Genomic DNA, 27256 nt, shown 5'->3' with positions numbered 1-27256 from the left:
GAGAATACTGTTTGCAGTGCAGATGATTTCTTTCAAACTGATGACACAATTGTAGGTGCGTAGATGTTATTACGATGCATGAGGATGATGTGCAGTACATATACACACCTATTTAATAATACTAAGTTTATTAATGTAGTATTACTTTCCAACGTATATATATATGATGTAAGCGTGTAAACGATAGTGTTGCAATTTTATTTCTGGATTTACTGTTTATAGAAATAATTAACTTTCACACGCAATAACCGCCACAAATTTAATAATGGAGGAATATCTTTAGGATCTTATAATAAGTTTACTGATATTACATTGAAAATAAGCAGATTTCACCAAATGCCCTCCATATGACGTGATTTTATGACATCACTATCAAATATTATATGTCATTTTCATACTTTAAGTCTAGTTGACTTTAGCTTTGGTAAGTAAAAACAAAACATAAGAGATAGATAAACACATAACACCATAGTTGAAAAATCGCCAATTTTCTTGGCCATACCTTGTTTTGATCTTTTGGCCTCTTGAGTTTTAGCTCACCTGATCTGAAAGCTTAAGTGGGCTTTTCTGATCGCCTGTTGTCTGTCTTCTGTCGGTTTGTAAATTTTTCACATTTTCAACTTCTTCTCCAGAACCAAAGGGCCAATTTCAACCAAACTTAAGCAAAAGCATCTTTGGGTGAAGGGCTTTCAAGTTTGTTCAAATGAAGGGCCATGCTTCCATCAAAGGGGAGATAAGCACAAAAATGCAAAAATAGGATGGGGTACGTCATTTAAAAATATTCTCATGAACCAGTGAGCCAGAACTGAGCTGAATTTTACATGAAAGCTTCCTGACATAATGCAGATTCAAGTTTGTTCAAATCATGGCCCCAGGGGGGCAGGATGGGGCCACAATAGGGGATCAAAGTTTTACATACAAATATATAGGGAAAATCTTTAAAAATCTTCTCAAGACCACTGGGCTAGGAAAGTAGAAATTTACATGAAAGCTTCCTGACATAGTGCAGATTCAAGTTTGTTCAAATCATGGCCCCAGGGGGTAGGATGGGGCCACGATAGGGGATCAAAGTTTTACATGCAAATATATAGGGAAAATATTCATCTCAAGAACCACTTGGCTAGGGAAGTAGAAATTTATATGAAAGCTTCCTGACATATTGCAGATTCAAGTTTATTCAAATCATGACCCCCGGGAGCTGGATGGGGTCACAATAGGGGATCAAAGTTGTACATAAAAATGTATAGCGAAAATCTTTAAAAATCTTCTCAAGAACCACTGGGCTAGGAAGGTAGAATTTTACATGAAAGCTTTCTGACATAGTGCAGATTCAAGTTTGTTAAAATAAGGCCTCCAGGGATAGGATGAGGCCCACAATAGGGGATCAAAGTTTTACATACAAATATGTAGAGAAAATCTTTAAAAATCTTTTCAAGAACCATTGGGCCAAAGAAGTTTACATTTACATGAAAACTTCCTGACCATAGTGCAGATTCAAGTTTGTAAAAATCATGGCCCCAGGGGTAGGTTGGGGCCACAGTAGGGATCAAAGTTTTACATACAACTAGGGAAAATCTTTAAATTTGGGCCAAAATGACTCAGGTGAGTGATGTGGCCCTTGGACCTCTTGTTGATAAATATTGAGGTTAAATGAATTTAGTATATTCTGTAATTTGTATTCAGGTGAAACATGAAAAGTGAAACTCTTGCCTTTCTGGTCATGCACAGCTATAAATGCTTTCAAACATGTTCCATATTGGATGATCCCTGGGGTGGGGGGGGGGGGTCCACTCCCATTAGGACAAGCCGTAGGTTATTGCTAGAATTGATCATATACCAATCCAGTTCATCTCTTAAGTGAATTCTATTCATTTTATTTATCCTAACTTTTATTAGGTCACTTGATTATGATACATATTGCCAATCATGACAAATACGGTACTGTACATGAACTTTCAATTGGTAAAATTCTATAGAGGAGCCGTTGATGTTAAATTGCTTCTGAAGATTCTCCAATGTTAAAAGATTGATTGGTAGATATATTGAAACAAAATTTTAAATAAGTATGTAATGTGTAGTGTGATGATTGTCATGGTGATAGTGAAATCCCTTAAAAGTACTCTACACCCATATTGATCTTGATAAGTCTGGATATAATGTAACAATTTCATTTATTTTGACCATCAATCATGAAAAAGGGATTTGAGTGTGCATGAAACAATTGTATTAAGCAACCATTGATTTCCTCAGATAGACTACTATATGCTGGAGTACTCATTTGGGTGTCGTCAGCGAAATCTGACTGTAAAGAATATTCTTCGCTTCAGTTTATCCCATCCTGCCTCTGCAACACCAGAGGATTGTTGGAAATGGCCTCCTTTGGTCTAACTGTCACCACATTAGATGACATCAGCAAACTTCAAACAATTATTGTTCATATGATAGGACAAGCAACGTCAGTAACTGCTAGTTTATCTCTCAGTAATGCACTGTAGTCAAGGGTTTATGTTCATGAAATATTTGCTAATTTGTTTATTGTAGCTTATCTCTGGAATAGATATAACTATAAGTAAGTTAAAACTGAATTGGTATTCTGCTCCAAGAGTTGAAGACCTAGAGGAAATGGGGGATTTTATGCATGGACTATTATCGTCTCCACAATGTCACTGTTTTCTAAGATATATACTGTGTTACTTTATTACGGTCACTAGGAGGCAGTCAGTTATAATGATATGAAAGTTTTTTAGGCTATGCATTTGTGTGGGATAAAATATTTCATGTATAGTAAAAAACCACAGAAACGTATCTTATCATAAGTATTTTTGATAGTATTAATGATTCTTGACAAAAATTTATTTTGTTTATTTATTTTTGACAATGGAAACAAGGTCTAAAGCATTGTTTCATCTAATCCAAATCAGATAGAGTCATTTCAATGTTTGTCCAGGATTACATTGTGCCTAGGGTGTTTGGCATGAAATCCTTACATACACTTTCTATATTTTTATGCCCTTCTTTGGAAAAGGGGGACATATTAATTGTTTTGCACCCATTGGTCAGTCTGTAGACCAAGTCTTGTCAGCTCAATATCTTAAGAACCCTTTGCTTGAGTGAGTGAGGCATCAAACTTGGTACACTGGTACATCCTAAAGAGTATAGATGACCCCTATTGATTTTGAGGTCACATGGTCAAGGGTCAAACTGGACATAGGAAGATACTGTCCACTCAATATCATGAGAACCCTTTGCTTGACAGACATCAAACTTGGTACACTGTTACATCATAAAGAGTAGATGACCCCTATCAATTTTAGATTTACATGATAAAAGTTCAAGGGTCAAACTGGACATAGTAATATATTGTCTCCTATATTTGTGCCCCCCCCCCCCTTCACAGAAGTGATGTTTTCCTTTACACCTGTCTGTTGGTCCATTAGCATATCGGTCAGTAGACCACATGTTGTCCACTCAATATCTTGAGAACCATTCATTGTTATGATATTTCATGAGTAGAAGTGGACCCCTATTGATTTTCAGGTCAAGGGTCAATCCACTCTGGACATAGGAATATACATGTACTGTCCACTCAATATCTTGAGAACCTTTTACTTGACAGACATCAAACTTGGTACATCAAAGGAATAAATGTTGAGGTCAAGGGTCAAACTGGACATAGGAATATACTGCCCACTCAATATCTTGAGAACCTTTTGCTTGACAGACATCAAAGTTGGTACATTGGTACATGCAAAGGAAAAGATGACCCCTAAGGCTATTGATTTTGAGGTCACATGGTCAATGTTCTAACTATATATAGACATAGGAATATACTATCCACTCAATATCTTAAGAACCCTTTGCTTGACAGACATCAAACTTATTACACTGGAACATCCTAAGGAGTAGATGAACTCTATTGATTTTGAAGTCACATGGTCAAAGGTCAAGGGTCAGTCCACTCTGGACATAAAAAGATATTTGACAGACATCAAACTTGGTATACTTGTACATCCTAAGGAGTAGAAAGTGGATTGAACCTTGACCTTTGACCATGTGAACTCAAAAGCAATGTGGTTCATCTACTACTTAGGATGTACCAGTATACCAGGTTTGAATTATCTGACAAGCAAAGGGTTCTCAAGATATTGAGTGGACAGTACATGTATATTCCTATGTCCAGAGTGGATTGACCCTTGACCACAACCTCAAATCAAAAGGGGGTCGTCTACTCCTTAAGATTTACCAGTGTACTATTTTAGTTTGATGTCTTTCAAGCAAAGGGTCCTCAAGATATTGAGCAGACAAGACTTCCTGTACAGACTGACTGACCGATAGGTGCAAAACAATTATAATGCCCCCTTTTTTTCAAAAGGGGGATGGGATGCATAAAAATCTTATTTAAAGCAAAGATGCCGTGGTTGTTAGTCATATTGCAAGCATCCACAGGTAGTGCAGATTCAAGTTTATTTAAATCATGTCCCTGGAGTTCAGGATGGAGTTATAAAATAAGGGATCAAAGTTTTACATACAAATGTATGGGGAGAAATCCTCTTCTCAAGACCAGCAGAGCCATAGTTAGTCATATTAATATGCAAGCATCATCAGGTAGAGTAGATCCCAATTTATTCATATCATGAACCTGGAGGGTAAGGTGAAGCAACAGTAGGGGATCAAATTTTAGAAGGAAATTAATCTGCATATTGATACACTTTAATTGTGCTCATGCAAAAATTAACATTTTATATGGTCAGTAAAATGAAACAAATTATTTACAGCCATTGTTTGACACTTAAAATTGTGTCAACCTGTTTCTTGTATATAAATTTATCTTGCAGTCTGTGGTGTATGCTATGAAATTCTGTGGCATGATTGACATTTGGACAGAATTTTTGATATACTTTTTAAAGAAATTATGAATATTTGAATAAAAAATATTCATTTAAAAAATCGACAAAATGAAATTTCAATTAATTCATTTAAAACTAGTTGATATTCACATAGGCCCATGTTTGAAATAATTGGCATGAAAGATATTTAGAAAGTGCATCATGATAAGTGTTTGAAGCCCTTCACCGGTCTTGATGATATCTCCATATGAGTGAAAAATTCTCGAGCGAGACGTTATAAGCAAGTTACAATCAATGAATCAATTATAAGTGATAACATTAAATTTACACAGTAGTTTGTATTTGCAGGTATTATGAAGTCACAAAATACTGCATTATAGCCATTTTTCAGATTTTTGTTTAAAGTAGCCAAAAATTAAACTCATTTTTAAAAATTTGTACAAGGTTTATCATATAGAGCATTGCGTTTGTTCTGGTTTTTATGTATGTTTATAGATTTAACAAGATAATGTTAACTCTATACTACCCGGACACCCTTTATTAGCTCTTTATTAGCCGAAGGCTCAAAGAGCTAATGCTATGGCCATTTGTGCGGTGTGCGTAAACTTTTTAGGAAAAGGGCTATAACTCAAGAACCCCTTGGCCAATTCTTTTCAAATTTGTTACAGGGTATCATTGGCCCAAGGGCTTTCATACATACTAAATAGAGGGATGTGACCCTTTAACAAGGGGAGATAATCAGGAAAATACAAACAAAAGTAGTGGTTGCTAAAAAATCTTCTTCTCAAGAACCACTGGGCAGATTATCACCAAACTTACACATAAGGATGAGGATATGTTGTAGATTAAAAATTGTTCAAGGCATTACCCTGGGGCAAAGGGCGTGGTCTCAAAGTCACTTCAAAGTTGACCTAAATTTATATTTCCTTAAATCTTTGATATTTTAGTCATTATAAGGACTAGGATCATCAAATTTTGACAGTTGATGCATCTTAGAACCTTGTGTCAAGTTGTTTCAAAAGTAGGTCACGGTGACCTACTTTTTGAATTTTGCAGGTATTTATTTTAAAAATAATTTTGATGCATATCTTGGACACTTTGAAGCCTATGATCATCAAAACTTGTCAGTTGGTGGATCATGGGACCTTGAAATGTGTCAACTGAAAAATAGGTCACCGTGACCTACTTTCTGAATTTTATGGCTTATCATTTATAGATATATTTTAAGTTGTTATTTCAAATACCGAGAGGTTTAGAATCATCAAATCTGGTAAGTTAATGCATCTTGATGCCTTGAAACATATTTATAAAAAAGTAGGTCACAGTGACCTACTTTTTGAATTTTGCAGATATTCAAATTTCACATTTTCAATTTTAGATGCATATTTTGGGCACTATAAAACCTAGGATAATCAAACTTTGTCAGTTGATGCGTCTTGAGTCTTCGGAGTGTAGTACAGTCATCAAACTTTGTCAGTTGATGGGTCTTGCATGTTCGAAAGGTTTCGACCAAAAAGTAGGTCACCTTGACCTACTTTTGGAATTGGACGGCTATATTTATATATTTCAGATACTATTTGACCTACAGTCATCAAACTTTGTCAGTTGTTGGGTCTTGCATGTTCGAAGGGTTTCGACCAAAAAGTAGGTCACCGTGACCTACTTTTGGAATTGGACGGCTATATTTATATATTTCAGTTACTATTTGACCTACAGTCATCAAACTTTGTCAGTTGATGCGTCTTGCATGTTCAAAGAGTGTCGACCAAAAAGTAGGTCACCTTGACCTACTTTTGAAATTGGATGGCTATATTTATATAATTCAGATACTATTTGACCTACAGTCATCAAACTTTGTCAGTTGATGGGTCTTGCATGTTCGGAGTTCGCTGACCAAAAAGTAGGTCACCATGACCTACGATTGGAATTTGACAGCTATATTTCAATATTCAGATACTAATTCGGGCTTAAAATCATCAAACTTTGTCAGTTGATATTTCTTGGGTTCTCAAAATGTGTAAACCAAAAAGTAGGTCACATTGACCTACTTTTTTTGAATTCTTAGGATTTAACTAAAGATTTAGAATACTAAGAGGCTAAGAATAGAAATGGTGGGGTTGTACAATTTATCAGAAGAGCGATTCTAGACCCTTGGGCCTCTTGTTTCATACTTCACATGTATATTTGCTATCAAGAGAGGAAGACCTTTATTGATTTTGGAGTCAAAGGTCAAGGTCACTACAGTACTTCATAGGTAAAGCTTGTATCATTGTGAAGGGATATGCCCCACCTTGCTGATCTCTTAATTGTTAAGTGTCCCAAACGAAGTTTGAAAACTTATTTTTTGGAAGTGCCCTATTATATTCATATTGTCTGTATTCATTTGTAAAATACAGCATTTTTTAATAAAAAAAATTTCAAGAACTCTAGACTTTTGCTGTTTGCATTTTGTTTATGGAAGAACAGTTTGTTCTTTCATAAACAAACTTCACTGAGGAACTTATTCATAGGCAATTATTTATTTATTAAGATGTAAGGCATATTTAAAGCATTAATGTGTCTGACCTGGAAATTAAGTTAGTATTCTTTTAAAAACAATAATCATGTATCTCTATGTATTAATGTCAGTGATGTTTTATCAGAGTGTAAATTACTGACTAATGTAAGCAAGCTAACAAACAAAAAACACATCCAAACGGAAGATTGTGTAAAGGTACATTGTATTTGTGAATCTAATGAATGAACTTTTCACATGTATTAAAATTAAAGTACATTGTAGCCATACAAACAAATGAAAGAACTGTGACAAAATGTATGCAGAAATTGAGATATTGGCCTTTTGGCAAGTCTGACAAATTAAAATCATTGAATGTAAGAAAGATGGGAGATTTCACATTATCTAGTTTATTGGTACAGGACCACCTTGGATTCTGAACCCCTACCCTTTTCATATTTTAACTAAAGAATGTGTACTTTTTTTATTCTTTTCTTCTTTTTTTTTATTTTGCATTAATTCTAACCTAATAAATGACCGTTGTTATCTGTTGTCTTTTGACAGCTATGCATGCAGACTATGTTATGGTATGGACTTTCATGTAACGAAGTGTAAGGGGGTATACTGGAATCACATCCCAATGGTCTGTCTGTCCGTCAATAGACATAATTTGCCCAATTGTATATCTTTACACTGATGAACAGATTTGATGATAACTTTGTATTTTGTGCACCTAGCTGCTGTTTTGATTGCAATTTTTTAACATTCAAGGAAGTTATGGATATTTTTTTTTTTCAACTTTTAGTAGACTTAATCATTTAATTTTAGATTTTTTAATGACATGTTCCCTCACAGAGACCACTGCATTAGTTTAGGTTAGGGTATTTATCGGAATGATTGTATCAGTTTCAATGTTTGTTTAGGTGGGGTATACTGAAATAATTTCTTTTCTGTCAGTTGTTCATCCAGAGACGTCATTTGTCCAGAGTATATCATTAGCACTGATGAACAGGTTTAATTAAACTTTGTGTATGTCTTATATGAATATAAATGAAGTTGTGCACAGCAATGCTATTTTAAGTGAGATTTGTTTTCTTTATGTTCAAAGATTTAGAAGGTTTGAACTTGATGGCTTTAATTATTAAGCATTGTATTATGTGATTTAAATTGATGTGCATTTACCAATGTACAGTGGGCTGCAAGATGATTCGAGACTTGGGGGAAATCGCTACCCTGTAATATATAGAAAAAGGTCATTTATGATATATTAAAGTACCTTAATTCAAATCAGTTTCAAATGTTTTTTATAAGTACTCATGCATTCTCATGAGCTATTTTTACTGGTATTCTTGAGTACATAACTGAGCAAGATCCAATAAAAATTTGCTGTTCCAAATGAACACTGTGTTCAAGACTCATCATAAGTGTAATAATTGAAGAATTTTATCAAATCATTTATCGATATATTTTAGCTATGATTTGATTTGCACTTTTGAAATGACGTCCTATTTTCTGAAGGAACACAAATTAATGACTCATCAATTGTTTGGCAGTGGGTCATCTCATAGTTTGTTTACCAATTTCCCTGTAATCGTAGCAAAGTTTAATGACGAAATGAGACTAGAATTTAATGAAGCGTAATGCAACAGAAAGTGCTTAATATTCTCAGCTAGATTTGAAATGAGTATTGTGGTATGTACCAATAACAGGGCCATTGCATCTAGCTATATTTCATAGCATTTCACTGTTATCACAATCTCATCATTAAGGTGGAGATATATAATGAGGCAATGACATGCCACATTAAACTTTTCATAAATGCAAGAGAAATTAGATTTTTGCTCCACAAATTTCAATTAGTTGATTTATACTATCACAAATTGCAAGCGTACCAGCTTCTGTGCACTTTTGGGTAGCTCTAATAAAAACATCACAGATGTTCAGTTTTACTGCACACGGCAATAGAGAATATATAATTTTGTTTTTTGATGAGATAAATTTTCATTGGGGCTTTGTGAACTCAATGTTTGAAGATTTATTTTAATGGAAAGAATATGGCAGAACAAAACAGAAAACTGCCATTGTAATTTTGTAGGTGTCTCCGAAATTTTTTTTTTTTTTAAAGTAAAAACCAAAAGAGATTGAGTTAGGAAAGATATTTGACTTCTGTAATGATTATTCTCTTGAGGGAAGAAGATGTAGAAGTTGCACGTAGAGGATGCCTATGAGATAACAATTGTTAATAACCTCTATGTGTCTGTGTGGTACCTGCATTCTTGTGATGTTTGAAAAGAACAAGTTGTGTGTGGTAAGTTTCAGGTGATCCGCAGTGTAGGCATTGTTTGTAAAAATTTTAATTCTGTTATCTGTGTAGTTACAACATAACAAGAAGATTCCACGCCAAATTCTTTAAAAAAAAATATTCTTACATTTACCAAGAGATGCTGTAGACAACCTTTGTGTGTTAGGATGTTGTTCAAAGTTGGTTAAAATCCCAGGGTTAATGATCATTGTTATATAATGATTTAGAGAGGTTATCATGATAGAAAAAGCAATGGGACTCCAGGAAAGATGAAGATGCAATAGCAAATATTTAAGGTTAATCTGACAGCAGTCTGATACAATATTACTTGCTGTGAGATCCAGCCATTTTTCAGGTTTTGTCTAATTGAAAACTTGTGCCTGTTGATTTACCCCTCAGCATGAGGTGATTCTCTCTCTGTGTAAGCTATTGGTCCCTGTTAACATATTTGTCTTTGGGGAATCTATTTGTCAAATTTGTATGACACTGCAGACAGATGCACTACTAGCCAGGAGTTGATCAGGTACTTTATTGTACCTTAAGGAAGGGGAGATAACCCACTTCTATGTGACAAATTCATCTTAAAAGCACCAGCAATGGATTTGCAGCAGCATTACTTTTTTTTCTGTTTTCTGCTGTTTTGTGTCTGATAATAATTATTGTTTTTCAAAATCAAGTTTGTCAACAAATGAGAATTCCCTGTTGTCAGAGTAGAGAGTACAGGTTTTTGCGTGGGTTTGTGGCCGCCTTGTATATTCCACTGTGTAACAAAGCTAATCACTTCCTGAATCCTAGATCTCGTTGATTATCAAGAGTACCCACATCTCACACAGAAGTAAATAGACAATACAATAATTAGGTTTGTTATGGCAAGGAATTTTTCACCCAGAGAGATAAGTACAGGGGGAGAGGACAGGTAAATTAGAACTTCTACGTAATTCTATTGAAAAGAAATCGTTTTCTTCAAAACAGTGAATTATTTATGAGTTCATGGTGTAAACAAGTGTAAATATATAATTCAGACCCCCCCCCCCCCCCCACTTTATCAGTCCGACTGTTTGTTTCAATGCATTGACAGTTTTCCAGAGTTTTCTGGCCTTTTTAGCTCACCTGAGCCAAAGGCTTGAGTGAGCTTTTCTGATTGAAATTTGTCCGTTGTCTGTCGTCGTCGGTGTCGTCGTAAATTTTTCACATTTTCATCACTGGGCCAATTTCAACCAAACTTGGTAAAAAGCATTCTTGGGGGAAGGGCTTTCAAATTTATTCAATGAAGGGCAAATGTTCTAATGAAAATTTTGACCTTTGGGGATAGGATAGGGCCACAATAGGGGATTACAGTTTTACATATAGTGAAAATCATAAAAAATCTTCTGAAAATCACTCGGCCAGAAAAGTTTACATTTACCTATTTACTTTTTCTGTTTTGTTTTATAATCAAATAGTCAAGAAAATATTTATTTTCGGACGAAGGCACTGAGGGAGAAAATAACACTGCTTTACTGGATGGACAGATTTTGCAGCAGGAGAGATGCTCTTGTTTCGATAACCCACTACCACTTTGAACAAATACATTATAACTACATGCATGTACAGACTAAATTAATCTTTTAAATTCCACAATAAAGTTCCTAATATTGGGCTGTCCAGGCCATCAGAATTGTTTTCTTAATCAGTCCGATATTGTAGTGACAACTATCGGGTGTGAAAATTGACCTAAATATATGTAATTGATTAGTCTTCAATATACAAGCTTATAAATGAAATTCAGTTCAAACATTGGTACTAGTGTTAAAGAGGTTCATGCAATCACCCCTCATGACACATAATTGAATGCCCTTTTGAACTTTTTGAACTTATCTGACTAGTAATTAAGGTCAAAAGTTATCTACATGCATGATTTTGAAATTCAGACTATGAAATTGACAACTTTCTTACCAGTGATTGTTGCTGGTGTTGAATTACAAAAGATTAAGGTCAAACTGATGTGGTCTGGAATTGACAGATGGACAGTCCTAACTGCTGTTCAGATGTGTGATTGGAATGTGTGCATGAAGGCTCTTATGCAGTCCAAAATCTGATATTGATGGCTCGGAATGGTCTCAACAGTTTTAGTTCACCTGAGTCACAAACTAAAGTCCCTATAACAGATATGCCACTTGCTGATCGTATAGTGAACTTGAAAGAAAAGTACGGTTCTGAAATTCTGATGGTAGACTGTACAAATATTGACACAGCGATTATCTCCAGGAAGGAACTAGTAGACTGATGTTATAATTGTAGAATCATACTGCGAGGATAATATTGGCAACGAGAGTAAGAAGGAAAATTTAGACATTCCAGACGAAAATGTTACCTACAATCAAGCTTGCGATTGTATTTGTAAAACGTGACCTACAATCAAGCTCGCGATTGTATTTGTAAATTGTGACCTACAAGCAAACTCGCGATCGTGTTTGTAAAACGTAACCTACAGTCAAACTCGCGATTGTATTTGTAAAGTGTGACCTACAGTCAAGCTCATGATTGTGTTTGTAAATTGTGCACTTTCAATCAAGCTCGGGATGTATTTGTAAATTGTGACCTACAATCAAACTCGCGATTGTATTTGTACATACAGAAACTACCCAAATGTTGATGACAAAGTGTTTGTACACTGGCAAGAATTTGAAATATTCATTGTTGAATCAGTTCAATATGAAACAAAAGTAATCAAAACTCACAGATTTTTTAAAAACAAAATCTGAATGGGCTATGATAATTTTATTCTATTATGCAAATGTTGTAAATTTTGTTATAAATGCATTCTGTTTTCATATTTGGAATTGAGATGCAAATTAAACCAAAGATTCCAACATGGTCAACATTTAATTCTGATTTTGTCTTAATTTTGAACTTCTGTTATATTGAAAGAAAAAGGTTGATGAATGGTCCCTAGAATTTCAATATCCAGAGTAAGCTCACCATGAATAGTGTTAAGATTTGATATTATGTAAATTAAGTCTTTCATCAGTATGGGCATTTTGGGGAGCACTTGTGTATTAAGAACACTTGTTGTTTTATACTGATGAATAAATCATTTTTAGCTTTAAAAAGCAGAACAGGAAAATTATTATAGATCTCATAGTTCTAATTGGGGCTACTGAGACTTTCATGTAGTAGCCTGTTGGTTTTTCTGACCTCACTTGAGCTGAAGGCTATGTTAGTAATATTAATAGCATTGGTTAAGTCATAACCCCATAGGGTTACAGTGTGGTCATTATAGTGGATCAAAGAAGGTGAAGAAGATCTGTTAAAAGTCTTTGAAGAATACCAGGGTCAAGGTGACTCAGGTGAACATTGTGGCCCATAGGCTTCTTGTTTTGTGATAGATTTTAATTTCTTTATTAAGTCAGTTCAATAATTTTGCTGGAAGGCTCATAAAATTTCCTGTCAATCGATAACATTATATGAAGTTGCATTATAATTCAGATTTCATATTCTTCAAATTTAAAACAGAAATGCAGGTCTCAATGCAGAAATGATTTGTTGGTTAGAACAGCAAGACAACTGTGTCAACAGGACAAGCTAATATAGTTTTCTAGATATTCATGGGAAATGGCACATGTTTAGGGATGGGAACCCCAGACCTAAAATCACTGGATTTACCATTCTGTAGTTTGGGAATGAAATATTTAATTACGTCTCCCCCACCCTCTGGGATAGACATATGCATTGTTTTTGTCCTGCCTTATAACTAAGGTTTTTCTAGTTATGCAATATTAAGACACTGGTTTTTGGGGGGGTGGGGATGAAATCAGTTTTTTGAAATTTTCAGTACATAATGATATGGAATTTAGTAATTGTGATACCAGCTACATGTAGGTATAATTGTGAATGCAGTGTCTGCTAACAATTTAAATTTGATTGGAATGAAACTTGACAGATGTTCAGTATCAAATGAAACTGTTTGGTTTTATTTTTTATTTACATTTTATCTTGTATAAAAATGAGGATTAAATTTCCTTACTCTTAATTTGAAAAATAGGCTGGATGTTAATGTGGTCTCTGATACATTGTATACACCCATCTGTTGAGCCTGTCTTTTGATGGGCCATATTATATGGTAAAATGTTTTTGAGTCCATGCATGCATTGATCTGTTCATATCTTTCACACTGTAAGGACGAGGACTACCAAACATTGTCAGTTGATGCATCTTTGAGGGGGAAATGTGACATATTACATGTAACCAAACATTGGTCACTGTCAATCTTCTGAAATTATAAAAATAGTGTCTGGATCATATTTTTCACACTGTGAGGCGTAAGACTATCAAACTTTGTTGATGCAACATGGGAGAAAGTATGTTGTTCAGTGGTTGATCTAGATCTTACTGGGGAGGGGGGGGGGAGTTGAAGGTCAAAGGGAAAGGGCATGGGAGGGATTAACCCCCTCCCATAGGGGGGGGGGGGGTCCAGTGGTCCAAAAATTTTAAAATGATGCATTTTCTACTGAAATTCTTGTTCCTTCCTCCTTTCATTTATAGTCGCCACATCCTTTATAGGTTCGGGTATGGGGGGAAAAAAAGAAGAGGGGGGGGGGTTCAAACCCCCCTAAATCCACCACTGTTGTTAACCTAAAATATTAGTTCATAGATAGCAAATCAGGTATCTCAAAGGTGAAGGGCCCTGGAAGGAGTATAAATTTAGAGTTTGAGTATGTCCATTTCATGGTATGCACACTGCAAGGGATATTTTCCCCATTTATGGCAGTTATAGTTCAATTTTTGCAATTAACTCTCATTTTCATCTCAGACCTGTGTGAAAGGTAAATATTTTGCAATGTCCAGTGAAGCTGAGCATATATTGATAGACTCATCATTTGCAAAGTATTAATGAAAAATTATTGCAAATGATTTTTCCATCTTCTTCACTACCAGAGCCTATAAATTAATTATAGCCTCACTGTGAGTTTTAGCATTACAGTTTTGTGTGGGGCATAGCATCTGTCGATTAATTATTACTTCTGTTGCATACTTAGCCCTAAATACTACAGGCATACCGTTCTGTAAGCTCTGTTGGTAGTACCTGTATCTGCATCCTCAGATGAACGAACTGCTGTAATCATTTTGTTGGTCTTTATAATATCATCTTGAGATTGCTCTCATGTGGATAGCAGAGTAACAAACACTGGGTATTGACCGGAGGAGACCGATAGTCACTTCCTCTCCTGTCAACAGAAACAAATGGACACTCCTTTGTGAGTGATGGACCTCCTGATGCAGATTAATTATGAGACCTTCATCTGAATATGAAATTCAAATATCTAAAAAGAAAAAGTATCAAGGTTGTCCAAAAAGCTCACAGAGTTTTGATGCACTATAAATTAAGATTTAACTGATAAAACATTGTAAGAACTTTATCGATGGACAATCCATGGTTACATCTATTAATCTAGGGTACTAAGCATTGAACACTTCGTATTAAGGGGAATATGTTTGAAATATATGATACAGACAGGGTTCATTAGGAGCCGTGCATAAGTTCAATTCATATGTCACTCCATTACTAATGATATTGTCATTTCTTCTCTCCTTCCTATTCTCTCGTACTTACCTTCCTCCTTCCTTTCCACCCCCTCCCTTCATCTTTATGTAACTAATCATTATATACATGGAAGGGGAAATACATCAAGCTTAATTGTTCAAGGGTATTGACAGTGCATGTTGAGTAGTTTCACCCAATTTCAAGATGTTCATATCAGTCAGATATAGTGTTTTATGTAAATACTCAGATTCAATTCTTATTTTATTGATCCAAATTTAAATCTATCCAGTTAATTTTTTTTTTCAATTCAAATTTTGAAAGGGTTTAGATTGTTTAATCAGAAAGTTCCAATCTGAGTTTCTGATTTATCCAGTATATCAATAAATACTCATATCTATTAATTTATACTCCTAAAGGTTCATTTCAAGTTTGTATTTTATGTGATACAAGTAGTAGAGACTAAGTGGAACTAATTCAAATGTTGTAAATTCATTGATTTAATAGTTGATATACTTTTCCAAACAGAGTAGCAATTCTTAAAAATAATCTAAATTAATTAAACCAACATTCAGCATTTTGACCAATAATTCCAAAATTTGAGCTACAATCCCACTTTTTGAAGTTCTATTTCATATTTTAAAGGCCGGGGCATGGAAACATTTTGAGCTGAAAATTTTCAAATTTTATGCCTTAATTAATTTGTTCACACGGATGCGCATTCAATTTTACTTCACATCAAATCTAATGCAAAGTAAAATAATGCACATTGAATTAATTTAAATTAAATAGCGTTCACACAGCGTTAATATTTGAAGGTATGTTTGGACACAAGTATAGTAGGAAAATATGTTAAGATTTTTAGGTCACCTGAATTCATTCAGGTGATCTATTGCTATCTGTTTTTGTCCGTCGTCGTGCGTTAACATTTGAACATTTTCAGCTTCTTCTCTGAAACCCCTGAACCAATTTCAACCAATTTTGGCATATAGCATCTGTGGGTGAAGGGGAACAAAAATTGTGAAATTCGTGGTCCCTGCCCCCCTGGGGCCTGAGGGGTGGGGCAAAAACCATCAAAATGAGTGTAATTTTAAAAAATCTTCTTCTTTACTCCTGGACATCAAGAAGCCAAACTGTGGGCATAATTATAATGAGCATTGAGCCCTCTACCAAAATTGTGAAATTCATGGCCCCTGGGACAGGGGTTCTTGTGTTAGGGTGGGGCTCTATTGGTCATATAGTGAAAATGGCAAAAACCATCAAAATGAGTGTAATTTTAAAAAATCTTCTTCTTTACTCCTGGACATCAAGAAGCCAAACTGTGGGCATAATTATAATGAGCAATGAGCCCTCTACCAAAATTGTGAAATTCATGGCCCCTGGGGCAGGGGTTCTTGTGTTAGGGTGGGGCTCTATTGGACATATAGTGAAAATGTAGAAATTCTTTGAAAATCCTCTCTGTCTCTGGGTATTAAGTAGACAAACTAATAGCATGGTAATGATGAGCAAGGATGCCTCTTTATACCCCCCGCAACAAGTTGTGGGGGGTATACTGGAATCGAGTTGTCCGTCTGTCCGTCCGTCTGTAGACGCAATGGTTTCCGGGCTCTAAAGCATTATCCTTTCCACCTACCGTCACCATATCATATATATGGACTACCCATGGGATGAAGATGTTCCCTATCGATTTTGGGGTCAAAAGGTCAAAGGTCAAGCACACTGGACATCGAAGTAGCAATATGGTTTCCGGGCTTTAAAGTGTTATCCTTTCCACCTACAGTCACCATATCATACATATGGACTACCCATAGGATGAAGATGTTCCCTATCGATTTTAGGGTCAAAAGGTCAAAGGTCAAGTGCACTGGACATTGAAGTAGCAATATGGTTTCCGGGCTCTAAAGCGTTATCCTTTCCACCTACAGTCACCATATCAAACATATGGACTACCCATGGGATGAAGATGTTCCCTATCGATTTTGGGGTCAAAAGGTCAAAGGTCAAGCGCACTGGACATTGAAGTAGCAATATGGTTTCCGGGCTCTAAAGCGTTATCCTTTCCACCTACAGTCACCATATCATATATATGGACTACTAATGGGATGAAGATGATCCCTATCGATTTTGGGGTCAAAAGGTCAAAGGTCATGCTCACTGGACATCAAAGTAGCAACACTCAGAAAAGAGGTAGTTTATACCTATTACCAACACCCTTTGGGAGATTGGGGTAGGGGGGGGGTATTCTTAGTGAGCATAGCTCACAGTACCTCTTGTTAAAATTTGTGAAATTCATGGCCCCTGGATCAGGGGTTCTGGTGCTAGGGTGGGGCTCTATAAGTCATATAGTGAAAATGCATTATTTCTTTGAAAATCTTCTTCTCTGTCCTTGGGTATTAAGTAGACAAACCAATAGCATGGTTATGATGAGCAAGGATGCCTCTTTCAAAATTGTGAAATTCATGGCCCCTGGGTCAGGGGTTCTGGTATTAGGGTGGGGCCCTATTGATCATATAGTGAAAATGCATTTTATTTCTTTGAAAATCTTCTCCTCTGCTGCTGGGTATTAAGTAGACAAACTAATAGTATGATAATGATGATCAAGGATGCTTCTTTCAAAACTGAAATTTATGGCCCCTGGGTCAGGGGTTCTGGTGCAAAGCTGGGGCTGACCACATAGCTATTCAATGTTTCTTCCATCCAAAAGTAAAATTCTTATATTTAAACACAAACCTAATTCAAACATTGGAAGGTTGTTACATGATACTCAGGTGACCTATAAGGCCCCTGGGCCTCTTGTTTAAATATTGAATTTTTGAGACAACAACACAAGAATACACCGATATCAGGCCTCAACCGTGCGCAGCTTTTTGTGACCCGTAAATCAAAGGTTTTTATAAGAGTTGGATCTGTAGCTCTCTGTTCCGTCATAAAAAAATTTCAGAGAGCTACAGTTTTCTAGCTAGTAATTTTCTAGTCCGTCAACCTGAATCCGCTCGAGAAAGTGGGCGGGCTGTAATCGGCCAATGAAAACTCTTGTTCTATTACATCAAACTGTTCAATCGTCTCATTCAATTGTGTCGTCACACAACGCAATACTATATCAGGTAAAGTGTTCTAATTCAAAGGTGAATTGCGATAAATAGTTGATACACTAGTAACATATAATCGTATACATTAAGTGTATCTGATACTCAGAAGAAGAATCAAAGTACTGAAAAGCGCTAAGCTGACTTCATGAATTCTGTATGTAATGTTAATGAGCAGGAACAACATTAAAAAAAGGTTTATGCATTATTCTTTATTTTCGCATAACTAAGTAGTACATTTTCTGTAAGAAAATAAAAAATATGGATTAGAAGCAATGTCCTGAAACTTTTCAACACATTGAAATATAAATTTTATATGATGTGGTTAAAACAATGGTCACTATGATAATTTTGATCCCACACTAAACTAAAACCCTGTCCTTGGATCATGAAATTTACAATTTTGGTAAAGGACACCTGTTCTTATTAAATATCTATAATCAGAATTTAGTATCAATAGCATTACCATGCACCGCTGCGGTGGTCCAGAGGTAAAGTGTTCGCTCTGTATGCGGGCGGTCGGGGTTCGAATCCTGGCTGCGACAGACCTAGTTCGTTAAACAGGTAGTGACAGTTCCATCACCAAACTCTCGGCATCAAGTGTGAATGTCACGGGTCCTCGGAGATGGCCTTTAAAACGGATGTCCCGTGTCACAGTAGGTGTGGCACGCTAAAGAACCCTCACTGCTCAATGGCCGTAAGCGCCGAGCATAGGCCTAAATTTGAAGCCCTTCACCGGTCTTGGTGACGTCTCCATATGAATTAAAAATTATTGAGAAGAACGTTAAACAAGATACAATCAATCAATAGCATTTAAGGCTATGTTATTCAAATATTTGACAAATGAACACTTTATATCCTGTTTAGCTCCCACCCATCTTCCCAAGGCAAGGGTTTCTGATCCGCTCTGCTCCGGTCCCTGGATCATTAAATGATCTACATGACTATGCATGTTTTTCCCTTACAGATGTGATGCTGTAGAGGAGAATATTTTTGGGAAATTTGTCAAGGTTTGACAGAAAATGTGAAAACAGTTGTAATGGTAGTTTTCGGTATAAAGTGTTCAATTGTTATTATATACGCAACTAACTTACTGCTGTGTTCCAGTTAAATAGTGTATGAAATATTTTTAGAATACAACTGAAATGAAACAAATCAATAGTTTGATACATATATGTAAGTTACTTATAATAGAAAGGAACAAACAAACTGGACAAAAAAGAAAATTACACATAACCACATACACTAACAAATGCCACATGTCAAAACACATCAATAATGCAGGATTATGAAACGCTTTACATCCATTTCATTACCTTACCAGAAATCATTTAAATACACAAATAAACATGCATCTGTATGACTTGTACTACAGAATCCAGTGCATAATTATCTGTAAATAGCAATCAAACCATGAAAGTGGAATTATTTTTTGTAATCAATAATGAAGTTATTTTCAATTCAAAATCAGGTTGGAGAGAATCTGAATCCAAATAAGTCCGATAAATACATGTATAACTGAAAACAAAATTTAGGAAGTTATATTTAGAAAAGATGTTCATTATACATGTGCAATATTACTTTGAAACTGAATACTGTGTCATCAACAAGAGTGGAGATAGCTCATTTTTAACATGAAAGTTAGTGCAAGAGGATATACTAATTCAAATATGATGATGAATTAGACTAACATATAAGCATGGATTTACATTTAGCAATTGTAGTGATTGTTTGTTATATGTAAATCTAAAAAAAACAACAACAAAAACCAAGAGTTTGTACACAGGTACATTAAACGCTGTACTCATCAACTTGTGTGTATTACACTTCTTGTGTAAAAGCTCATATTCATATTGCAAAGGAGACTCGTCCGTTTGTCTGAATGAGACATAATACACATTGCTATTGTTTTAATTTTATAAAACAGTTCTGTATATGAAAATGCTAATAACCTTAGCAAAAAACCATAAGATTTGAAGCTTGTGTAGGAGTTCTAATATGAAAAAAAAAACATAACAGAAGTGACTCGCAATAAATATGCAAGATTTACAACATGTAAATGTAGCTAAATGAGAATCCCAAACTAGGCACTGAAAAGTTACAAAAGTAATTTTCAAACGGTAATGTTCAAACCGCTGTTAGAAATAATGAAGAGGCATCTCACCAAAAAACTAAATGCATCTTTTTTATATGAAAAGATCGTTCAGCGAAAACAAAATGTGGGGACAGGGAACAATGACAGTACATCCATGCCCCTCCCCCTTCTTTATCATTTGTACATTCGGAAATACATGTAGAATATGCATGTCATTGTCAATTGTTTGTTTGAGGTACAAAGAAATTGAAAACACGATTACTTTTCTTTGTATGTAGCGTGCTGTGGACCGCAAACCATTTCACATTCATGCTTGACACAATGGCAATGTTTATCTAAACATATGTATTTCAGTATACAGCCCTCGTAAAATTCCACGCGGTGTTTTGAAACCGGGGTATTGTCTTCCATAATATAATATAATATAATGTTGTACCTTTTATCTTTTCCTTGCCCCAAGACTATTATTTTTAGTCTCATTTTTGAAACTAAATCACGAAATCAAATTTGATTGTGTTGACGATGATTCTGAAGAATGTCTTGGTCGTTTAGAAATAATAAAGTAAGCTTAAGTTACACTGTTGCATCCTCTAAATTTCTGCATGACCGACTTACATATATGATCGGGGAAGGTGTAAGCAGTTACGCAATATCATCCTTCTGAGACACCGATCTCTGTCCTTCGCTGTCAAAGCATAATCGTGCACAAATTCTTTCTCATTCACAATGGACGCGGATCAGTTAATTTTTTACTGTGTTGCACACATTTTTGCTGCGTCGGACAAAAATTTTACTGAGTCGGAACAGCAGCCAAAACACAAGTGGAAAACCCTCCTGACTTATCATGTATAGCTTAATGACATGGCTTCTAATTATAGATTGCACCATGCAAATTGATTTTCCTGGCCTCTAAGCGCCATGCGAAGGTAACAATGCAAAGGCACCCTAGCTAAAACAGTTTCATATACATATTCTTATTCAATTTTAGATTTTGAATCACTTTAATTATTACAGACGCAGATTCAAATGGGAATTTTAACTGAAGAATGACCTGCATCTGTGTCTCACTTTCCCCAAGAATGAGGACAAAAATATCACCCTTTTTATACATATTTTATTCACTGTTCAACGAACTGTATTTCCGGGGGGAAAATGCAACTGCAGATATGAATGTTATCCCCGTGCTAGATCGGTTGCAAAATTACGACTACTTTAAACACGACTTGTTGACTACAGCGATGCATAAATTCGCCTATAGGTGGCGATAAACCGGAAACATGATGATGAAAGCAAAATCCAACTGCATGGCGGCAATAAGCGCTTAAGCTACGCTTAGCGCTTAAAAAGACAATTCTATTTTCACGAATACAAAAATTATGTTTAGACTACATGTATAATGTATTGACACATAAAATGTATTAGGCTTGCCCTTAGTACTGGGGAATCCTACAGGTATTTAAATGGCAAATACGCAATAAGAGTATAAATATGGATGAAGGTCAGTTCTACGTCACGAGTGCTGTCACGGAGCTCCGATTAGGGAAAATTCCCGCTTTGGTGCAACACCCTCTTTAAACATTAATTGAATGAGCGGAATATTTGTTAAAATGTTAAAAAAAAAAATCATATTATCTTCATTTTTTCTTCATGTTAAAGAGGCATCATTTTTCCATTTCTAACGTTTACAATGCTTAACTATAAGGTATTTCTAATGGTTGGTAAAAATTTGAATGTCAGTTGTCGAATTATAAGAGAGATACAGAGCTCATAGTTGTTTGTTATGTAAACAAAGCTTGTGTCATGTTTTTATTTATATAGGTTAAATACAGTAGTAAAAGTTTTGTTTAAAGCAGTGTGTCTGTATGTCTGTCTGTCATTTTGTTTTAAACATGATATTAAGTAATCTATATATATTACCAATGTTTTTGCCTTTGATATTTTTATTAATTGAAATGAAAGTGAACGTGTGCGTATGAATCGTGATAGATACAGCAGAACTATTTTAATGGCTGGGATTTTTCCAACAGAAACGATTTTCAAAATAGAATGATAATATAAAAAATAAAATTAATGTCATTTTTGAAAATACATGAGGGTATAAACAGCAATGCCTCACGCCAGCATACTTTTCATGTAGTGCTGACTCGCTTCATTAAATATGTCACAGTTCATATCACATTCATAAAATGTCTAGTTCTTTAATTGATTGGTGATTGTATATTGCTAATGTCCCACTCGAGAATTTTTCACTCATATGGAGACCTCCTAGTCCTTTGAAACTGAACTAGTTCTTTGAAAACTGAAGTACCTGTATTTCGTATAGTACTTACAGATGTCATCTCCATATAGCCATGCACATTTGTTTCAAAACACTCTTTGAAAAATTTCATCGAACTAGGAAAATGTACCAAACAACTTCATAATCACAGAAGAGATGCTTTTTGGAAATAATTCTACTTAATATACACAGGGGAAAAAAGGTTGGACAATCTCCAAATTAAATTTGTGAAATGATAAATTGCTGGTGATTATGAATCTGTAAAAATCTTAATAATTAATTTCCTGAATGCCTTACGTTACAGCATGAATTTTGCTTAAGATAAGGGATAGTACGAGTACATGACGCAAAGCTCTGACAGAGAAGACTTAGATGTTAAAGTGGCTTCCTCAGAGTTCTTCAAATAAGAGTTAATTTTCATGGCAGACAGTTCATTGTAAAATCTTGATTAAATAGTCACATTTCTATTTCATTCCTTAGATATTCTATATTTCATCTATCAACTTTGCATCTATGGCTCAGCAGGCAGAGCACTCTCATTTAATTGGAGGTTACACAAGTTCAATATATATATTTATATATACATGTATATATATATATATATATATATATATATATATATATATATATATATACAAAGCACTAATTAATGACCAATAACACGAACAACCAGATGATTGTTGTTGGTCATTTTAGTGCTTTATATAATTATTTAGTATTTGCGACTTTGTAACCGCATTGTGGATCTGACACTTCTATAGGTATCTTGTGTTGTTGGAAATTAGTACATCTATATATATATATACACACACACACACACACACACATGTATATAAATTCAGATGAAGATTTCACATTTATTCCAAAGAGCTTTCTCTCTATGGCTCTTCAAAGTTCAAGATTTTTCGAGTATACTTCGGGGCTTGCTCAGAGTTGTACTCAAAACAAACATGGCTGTGTTTGAGTATGAGTATGGTAAAAGTTTTATAACCTCAAGGTCAGGATTGATATGTGGGCGTGCGGACGCGCTGATTTCAACTCGCAGGACTTGGGGGTTGTTCATTGCTAATGTCACTGTATTGAAATGTACATTTACATGCAAGTGCTCTTGGTGATCTGTTGAAATGAAATACATTTGCATACAAGGGAAAAGTTTTAAGATTGAAAAATGAAAAACAATTTATCAGAATTGTTCCAGGTGTTTTATAACATGTTAGTTAAACCATGAAACGAACAATATAGAGATGAAACAAAAAAATTATAATGGGAGAATGACTTTAAGATCATTATTTGAATATTTTAACACTACATCTACTGTGCAAGTGCAGCACTCCTCTGAAAGAGCAAATAAAATCAACATTGTTATTTTGTCTTGCAGAAAATGTAGACCTGGTCAGACGTTGTATAACCTCTGGATTCTTTGCTAATGCTGCCTACCTCCACTACACAGGAACTTACAGAACTGTCAGAGATGACCACGAAATTCACATCCATCCTACATCCGTACTCACTTTTACAGATCCACCAAAATGGTCAGTACATTTCTCACTATGCTGCAATATGTTTCATCTTTTATAATGGTGATTGATTTTAATTGGTTGAGTTTTAATCACAATCTCATTTCCTGCAAATCAGCACCTAATCATATTGCTTTGCACATGTTGGTTGCTCATTCAAATTACATGTATGTTGATAGGTTGGTAAACAATATCCTATCAGACTGATTCCAAGAAAGCTCTTTAACTGATAGTTGGCAAACTTTATAGGCAGGTTGGTCATAGGTGACAATTTTTCAAGTTAAAAGGTTTGAAGTTTTGACATTTTCTACCATGCAAGTGTAACAAGAAAGAAGAAAATGCAATGGACCAGACCAGGATTTGAACCTGGGCCCCCTGAATTTCTAGTCAGGTGCTCTAGCTACCAAATGAGCTAAATGGCCACCAGCGATCAAGCCTGCCTGACTGCTACATTCTCCCTCCTTAAATGTCTTCACACTTGAATACATCAACCCGGGATCTTTATTACCTGGCAGGCATTTTCACCTGTCAGTTCCAGGGACTGGTCTACGGCACTAAATGTAATAGGAATGGAGAAAATGCATCTGACCATACCAGAATTTGAACCCAGACCCCCTGAATCTCCAGTCAGGTGATCTATGAGCTGAGCTATATGGCTATTGGTGATCGAACCTGTACATGTCTGTCAGCTACACAAGCATGCATATCTCCATTGTCTGAAAGTTGACACCTTATATTTTATACATGGATTCAGTTTGGGTGAGGGGCCATATATATTTTACAAATATTTTGGGTAGATTTTACATTAAAAATCTGATTATGCATTTGGGTCTATTAGTGATGGGCAATCGGGAAAAAAAAGGTTAATCGAAGATCGGATTAATCGGATGTACCTTTTCAATTGATTAATCGAAAAATAATCAAATTTTAATGATTACAAATTTATGGCATAAATATATTAAATTTACTTTATGTTTTACCCTAGATATCAAGTTAATTAGAATAAAATAATTAGATTGATTGTATCTTGTTTAACATCTCTCTCGAGAATTTTTCACTCATATGGAGACGTCAAAAATCATAATTTGAAATATGAAGTTAATAATCCCATACTTTCGATTTTATTTTCCCAGGATAGGGATAGATCTCTCGACTTTTGTTGTTCTTATGGGATCCGGGTTAGAATAGAGCCTCATTACCCCTTGCTTGTTGTAAGAGGCAAAATCCGAGGCCCCGTGTCACAACAGGTGTGACACGATAAAGATCCCTCCCTGTTCAAAGACTGTAAGCGTCGAGCATAGGCCTAAATTTTGCAGGCCTTTACCGGCAATGGTGACGTCTCCATGTGAGTGAAAGATTCTCAAGAGAAACGTTAAACAATATTCAAACATTCAATCTTATCGGATGATTCAGCTTCATCATCCATATTTGATAAGTCGCGGCAGGAATATTCGTATCATTAAAAAAAAAATACCGACGTCGGCAATTTTCGATTTTCAAAATGACAATCGATTATTCACATCGTTTCAGTTATAGCGACCAACAATCGAAAGTCGGCGACAATCGATACATCACTAGGGTCTATTGACATTAGGCAATATCATTGCTATGAATTAAGGAATCACTGTCTAGTTTGTTGGCGAAATGGAGTGATTAATGAAGCCTTTCATGTTTTTCATTGTAGTTAATTATATAGGAATCACTCTGTATGTCCGTCCATCCGTCTGTCCGTCTGTGCAGATTCGTGTCCGGGCCATAACTTCTTTGTTCTTTGACTTAGGCATACCATATTTGGTACACAGGTGGATCACCATGAGACGATGTGTTGAGTACCTTCATGACCTCTATATGACCTTGACCCTTGACCTTAAGGTCAAAATTAAAGGTTTTTTACAATGGATTCGTGTCCGGGCCATAACTTCTTTGTTCTTTGACATAGACATACCATATTTGACACATGAGTGTATCACCATGAGACGATGTATCATGTACCTTCATGACCTCCATATGACCTTGACCTCAAGGTCAAAATTAAAGGTTTTGACAATGGATTCATGTCAGGGCCATGACTTCTTTGTTCTTTGACATAGGCATATCATGTTTGATACATGAGTGTATCACCATGAGACGATGTGTTGAGTACCTTCATGACCTCTATATGACCTTGAACTTTGACCTCAAGGTCAAAATTGTTTATAGGGTTTTGACATAGTCATACCATAAGACATGGGTGTATCACCATGAGACTGTGTCATGTACATTCATGACCTCTTTATGACCTTGACCTTTGATCTCAAGGTCAAAATTATAGGTTTATGCCATGGATTTGTGTTCGGACTATATCTTCCATTTTCTTCTACAAAGGCATACCATATTTTTACACTCAGGAAAGATGTAATTTATACCTATTAACAACACCCTTTGGAAGATTGGGGTAAGCGGGGGGTATTCTTAGTGAGCATTGCTCACAGTACCTCTTGATATATTTGAAATAAAGATGAAATGAAATATAAAATCGAATGTCAAAAATTTTAATAGCATGGCAATTGATGTTAATTTCCATAATCCCCGCCCACTGATGTCATGACAAGTTGCTGATTTGCATGCGAGAAATTTACATACTGATTTAGTATTTGGAAAAATAATGCATTGATTCACTTCAAAAAGTGGTTACAGAGAAAACAATTGGAAACATTTACATTCACTAAATCTTTTCTCTCATATTTTTTTTTAAATTGACATTGCTTTCATCATACAATGAATTCATGTTTGTTGCAAACTAGTTCGATCTGTTTTTCTAGTACCACCTGTCTGCATAATCATTACAAATTATGGACCATCATCAAGGTCAAAGGGTATTCGGTTTAACGTAACAAATGGGTCAACCATGATATTTTAGAACTTAATTCTACAGACCCTGAAGCGTACTACTACACCACTTGCACGGAACGGTACAAAACGATTCTTGCATGGAACGGTGAACGGTTTGCATGAAACGCTGAACGATCTGCACGGAACAGTTTGCACGAAACGCTGCACGGAACGGGGAACGGTTTGCACGGAACGGTGAACGATTTGCATGAAACGCTGAACGATTTGCACGAAACGCTGAGCGG

The 27256-nt window shown here is 35.4% G+C and overlaps 1 protein-coding gene across 4 annotated transcripts in view; it reads left to right on the top strand.

Annotated features, from left to right (window-relative positions):
• LOC125680442 (probable ATP-dependent RNA helicase DHX35) overlaps nucleotides 1-27256 on the top strand; it is a 138355-nt gene that overhangs the window by 102912 nt on the left and 8187 nt on the right. For 2 of the 4 annotated variants that reach the window (XR_008802114.1, XR_008802113.1), the window contains 2 exons: nucleotides 24002-24155; nucleotides 24460-24771. Coding sequence is in view for 1 of the 4 variants with exons in the window: in XM_048920045.2 (XP_048776002.2) it covers nucleotides 24002-24155 (154 nt within the window). In the remaining 3 variants the exon portion in view is untranslated. The remainder of the gene's footprint in view (nucleotides 1-24001; nucleotides 24156-24459; nucleotides 24772-27256) is intronic. The other 2 variants (XR_007371958.2, XM_048920045.2) reach the window with 1 other exon arrangement.

This window comes from Ostrea edulis, chromosome 1 (genome assembly GCF_947568905.1).
Source record: "Ostrea edulis chromosome 1, xbOstEdul1.1, whole genome shotgun sequence".
Classification (NCBI taxonomy): domain Eukaryota; kingdom Metazoa; phylum Mollusca; class Bivalvia; order Ostreida; family Ostreidae; genus Ostrea; species Ostrea edulis.
Note: the sequence above shows the minus strand (reverse complement) of the source record. Positions and strands in the feature narration are given on the sequence as shown.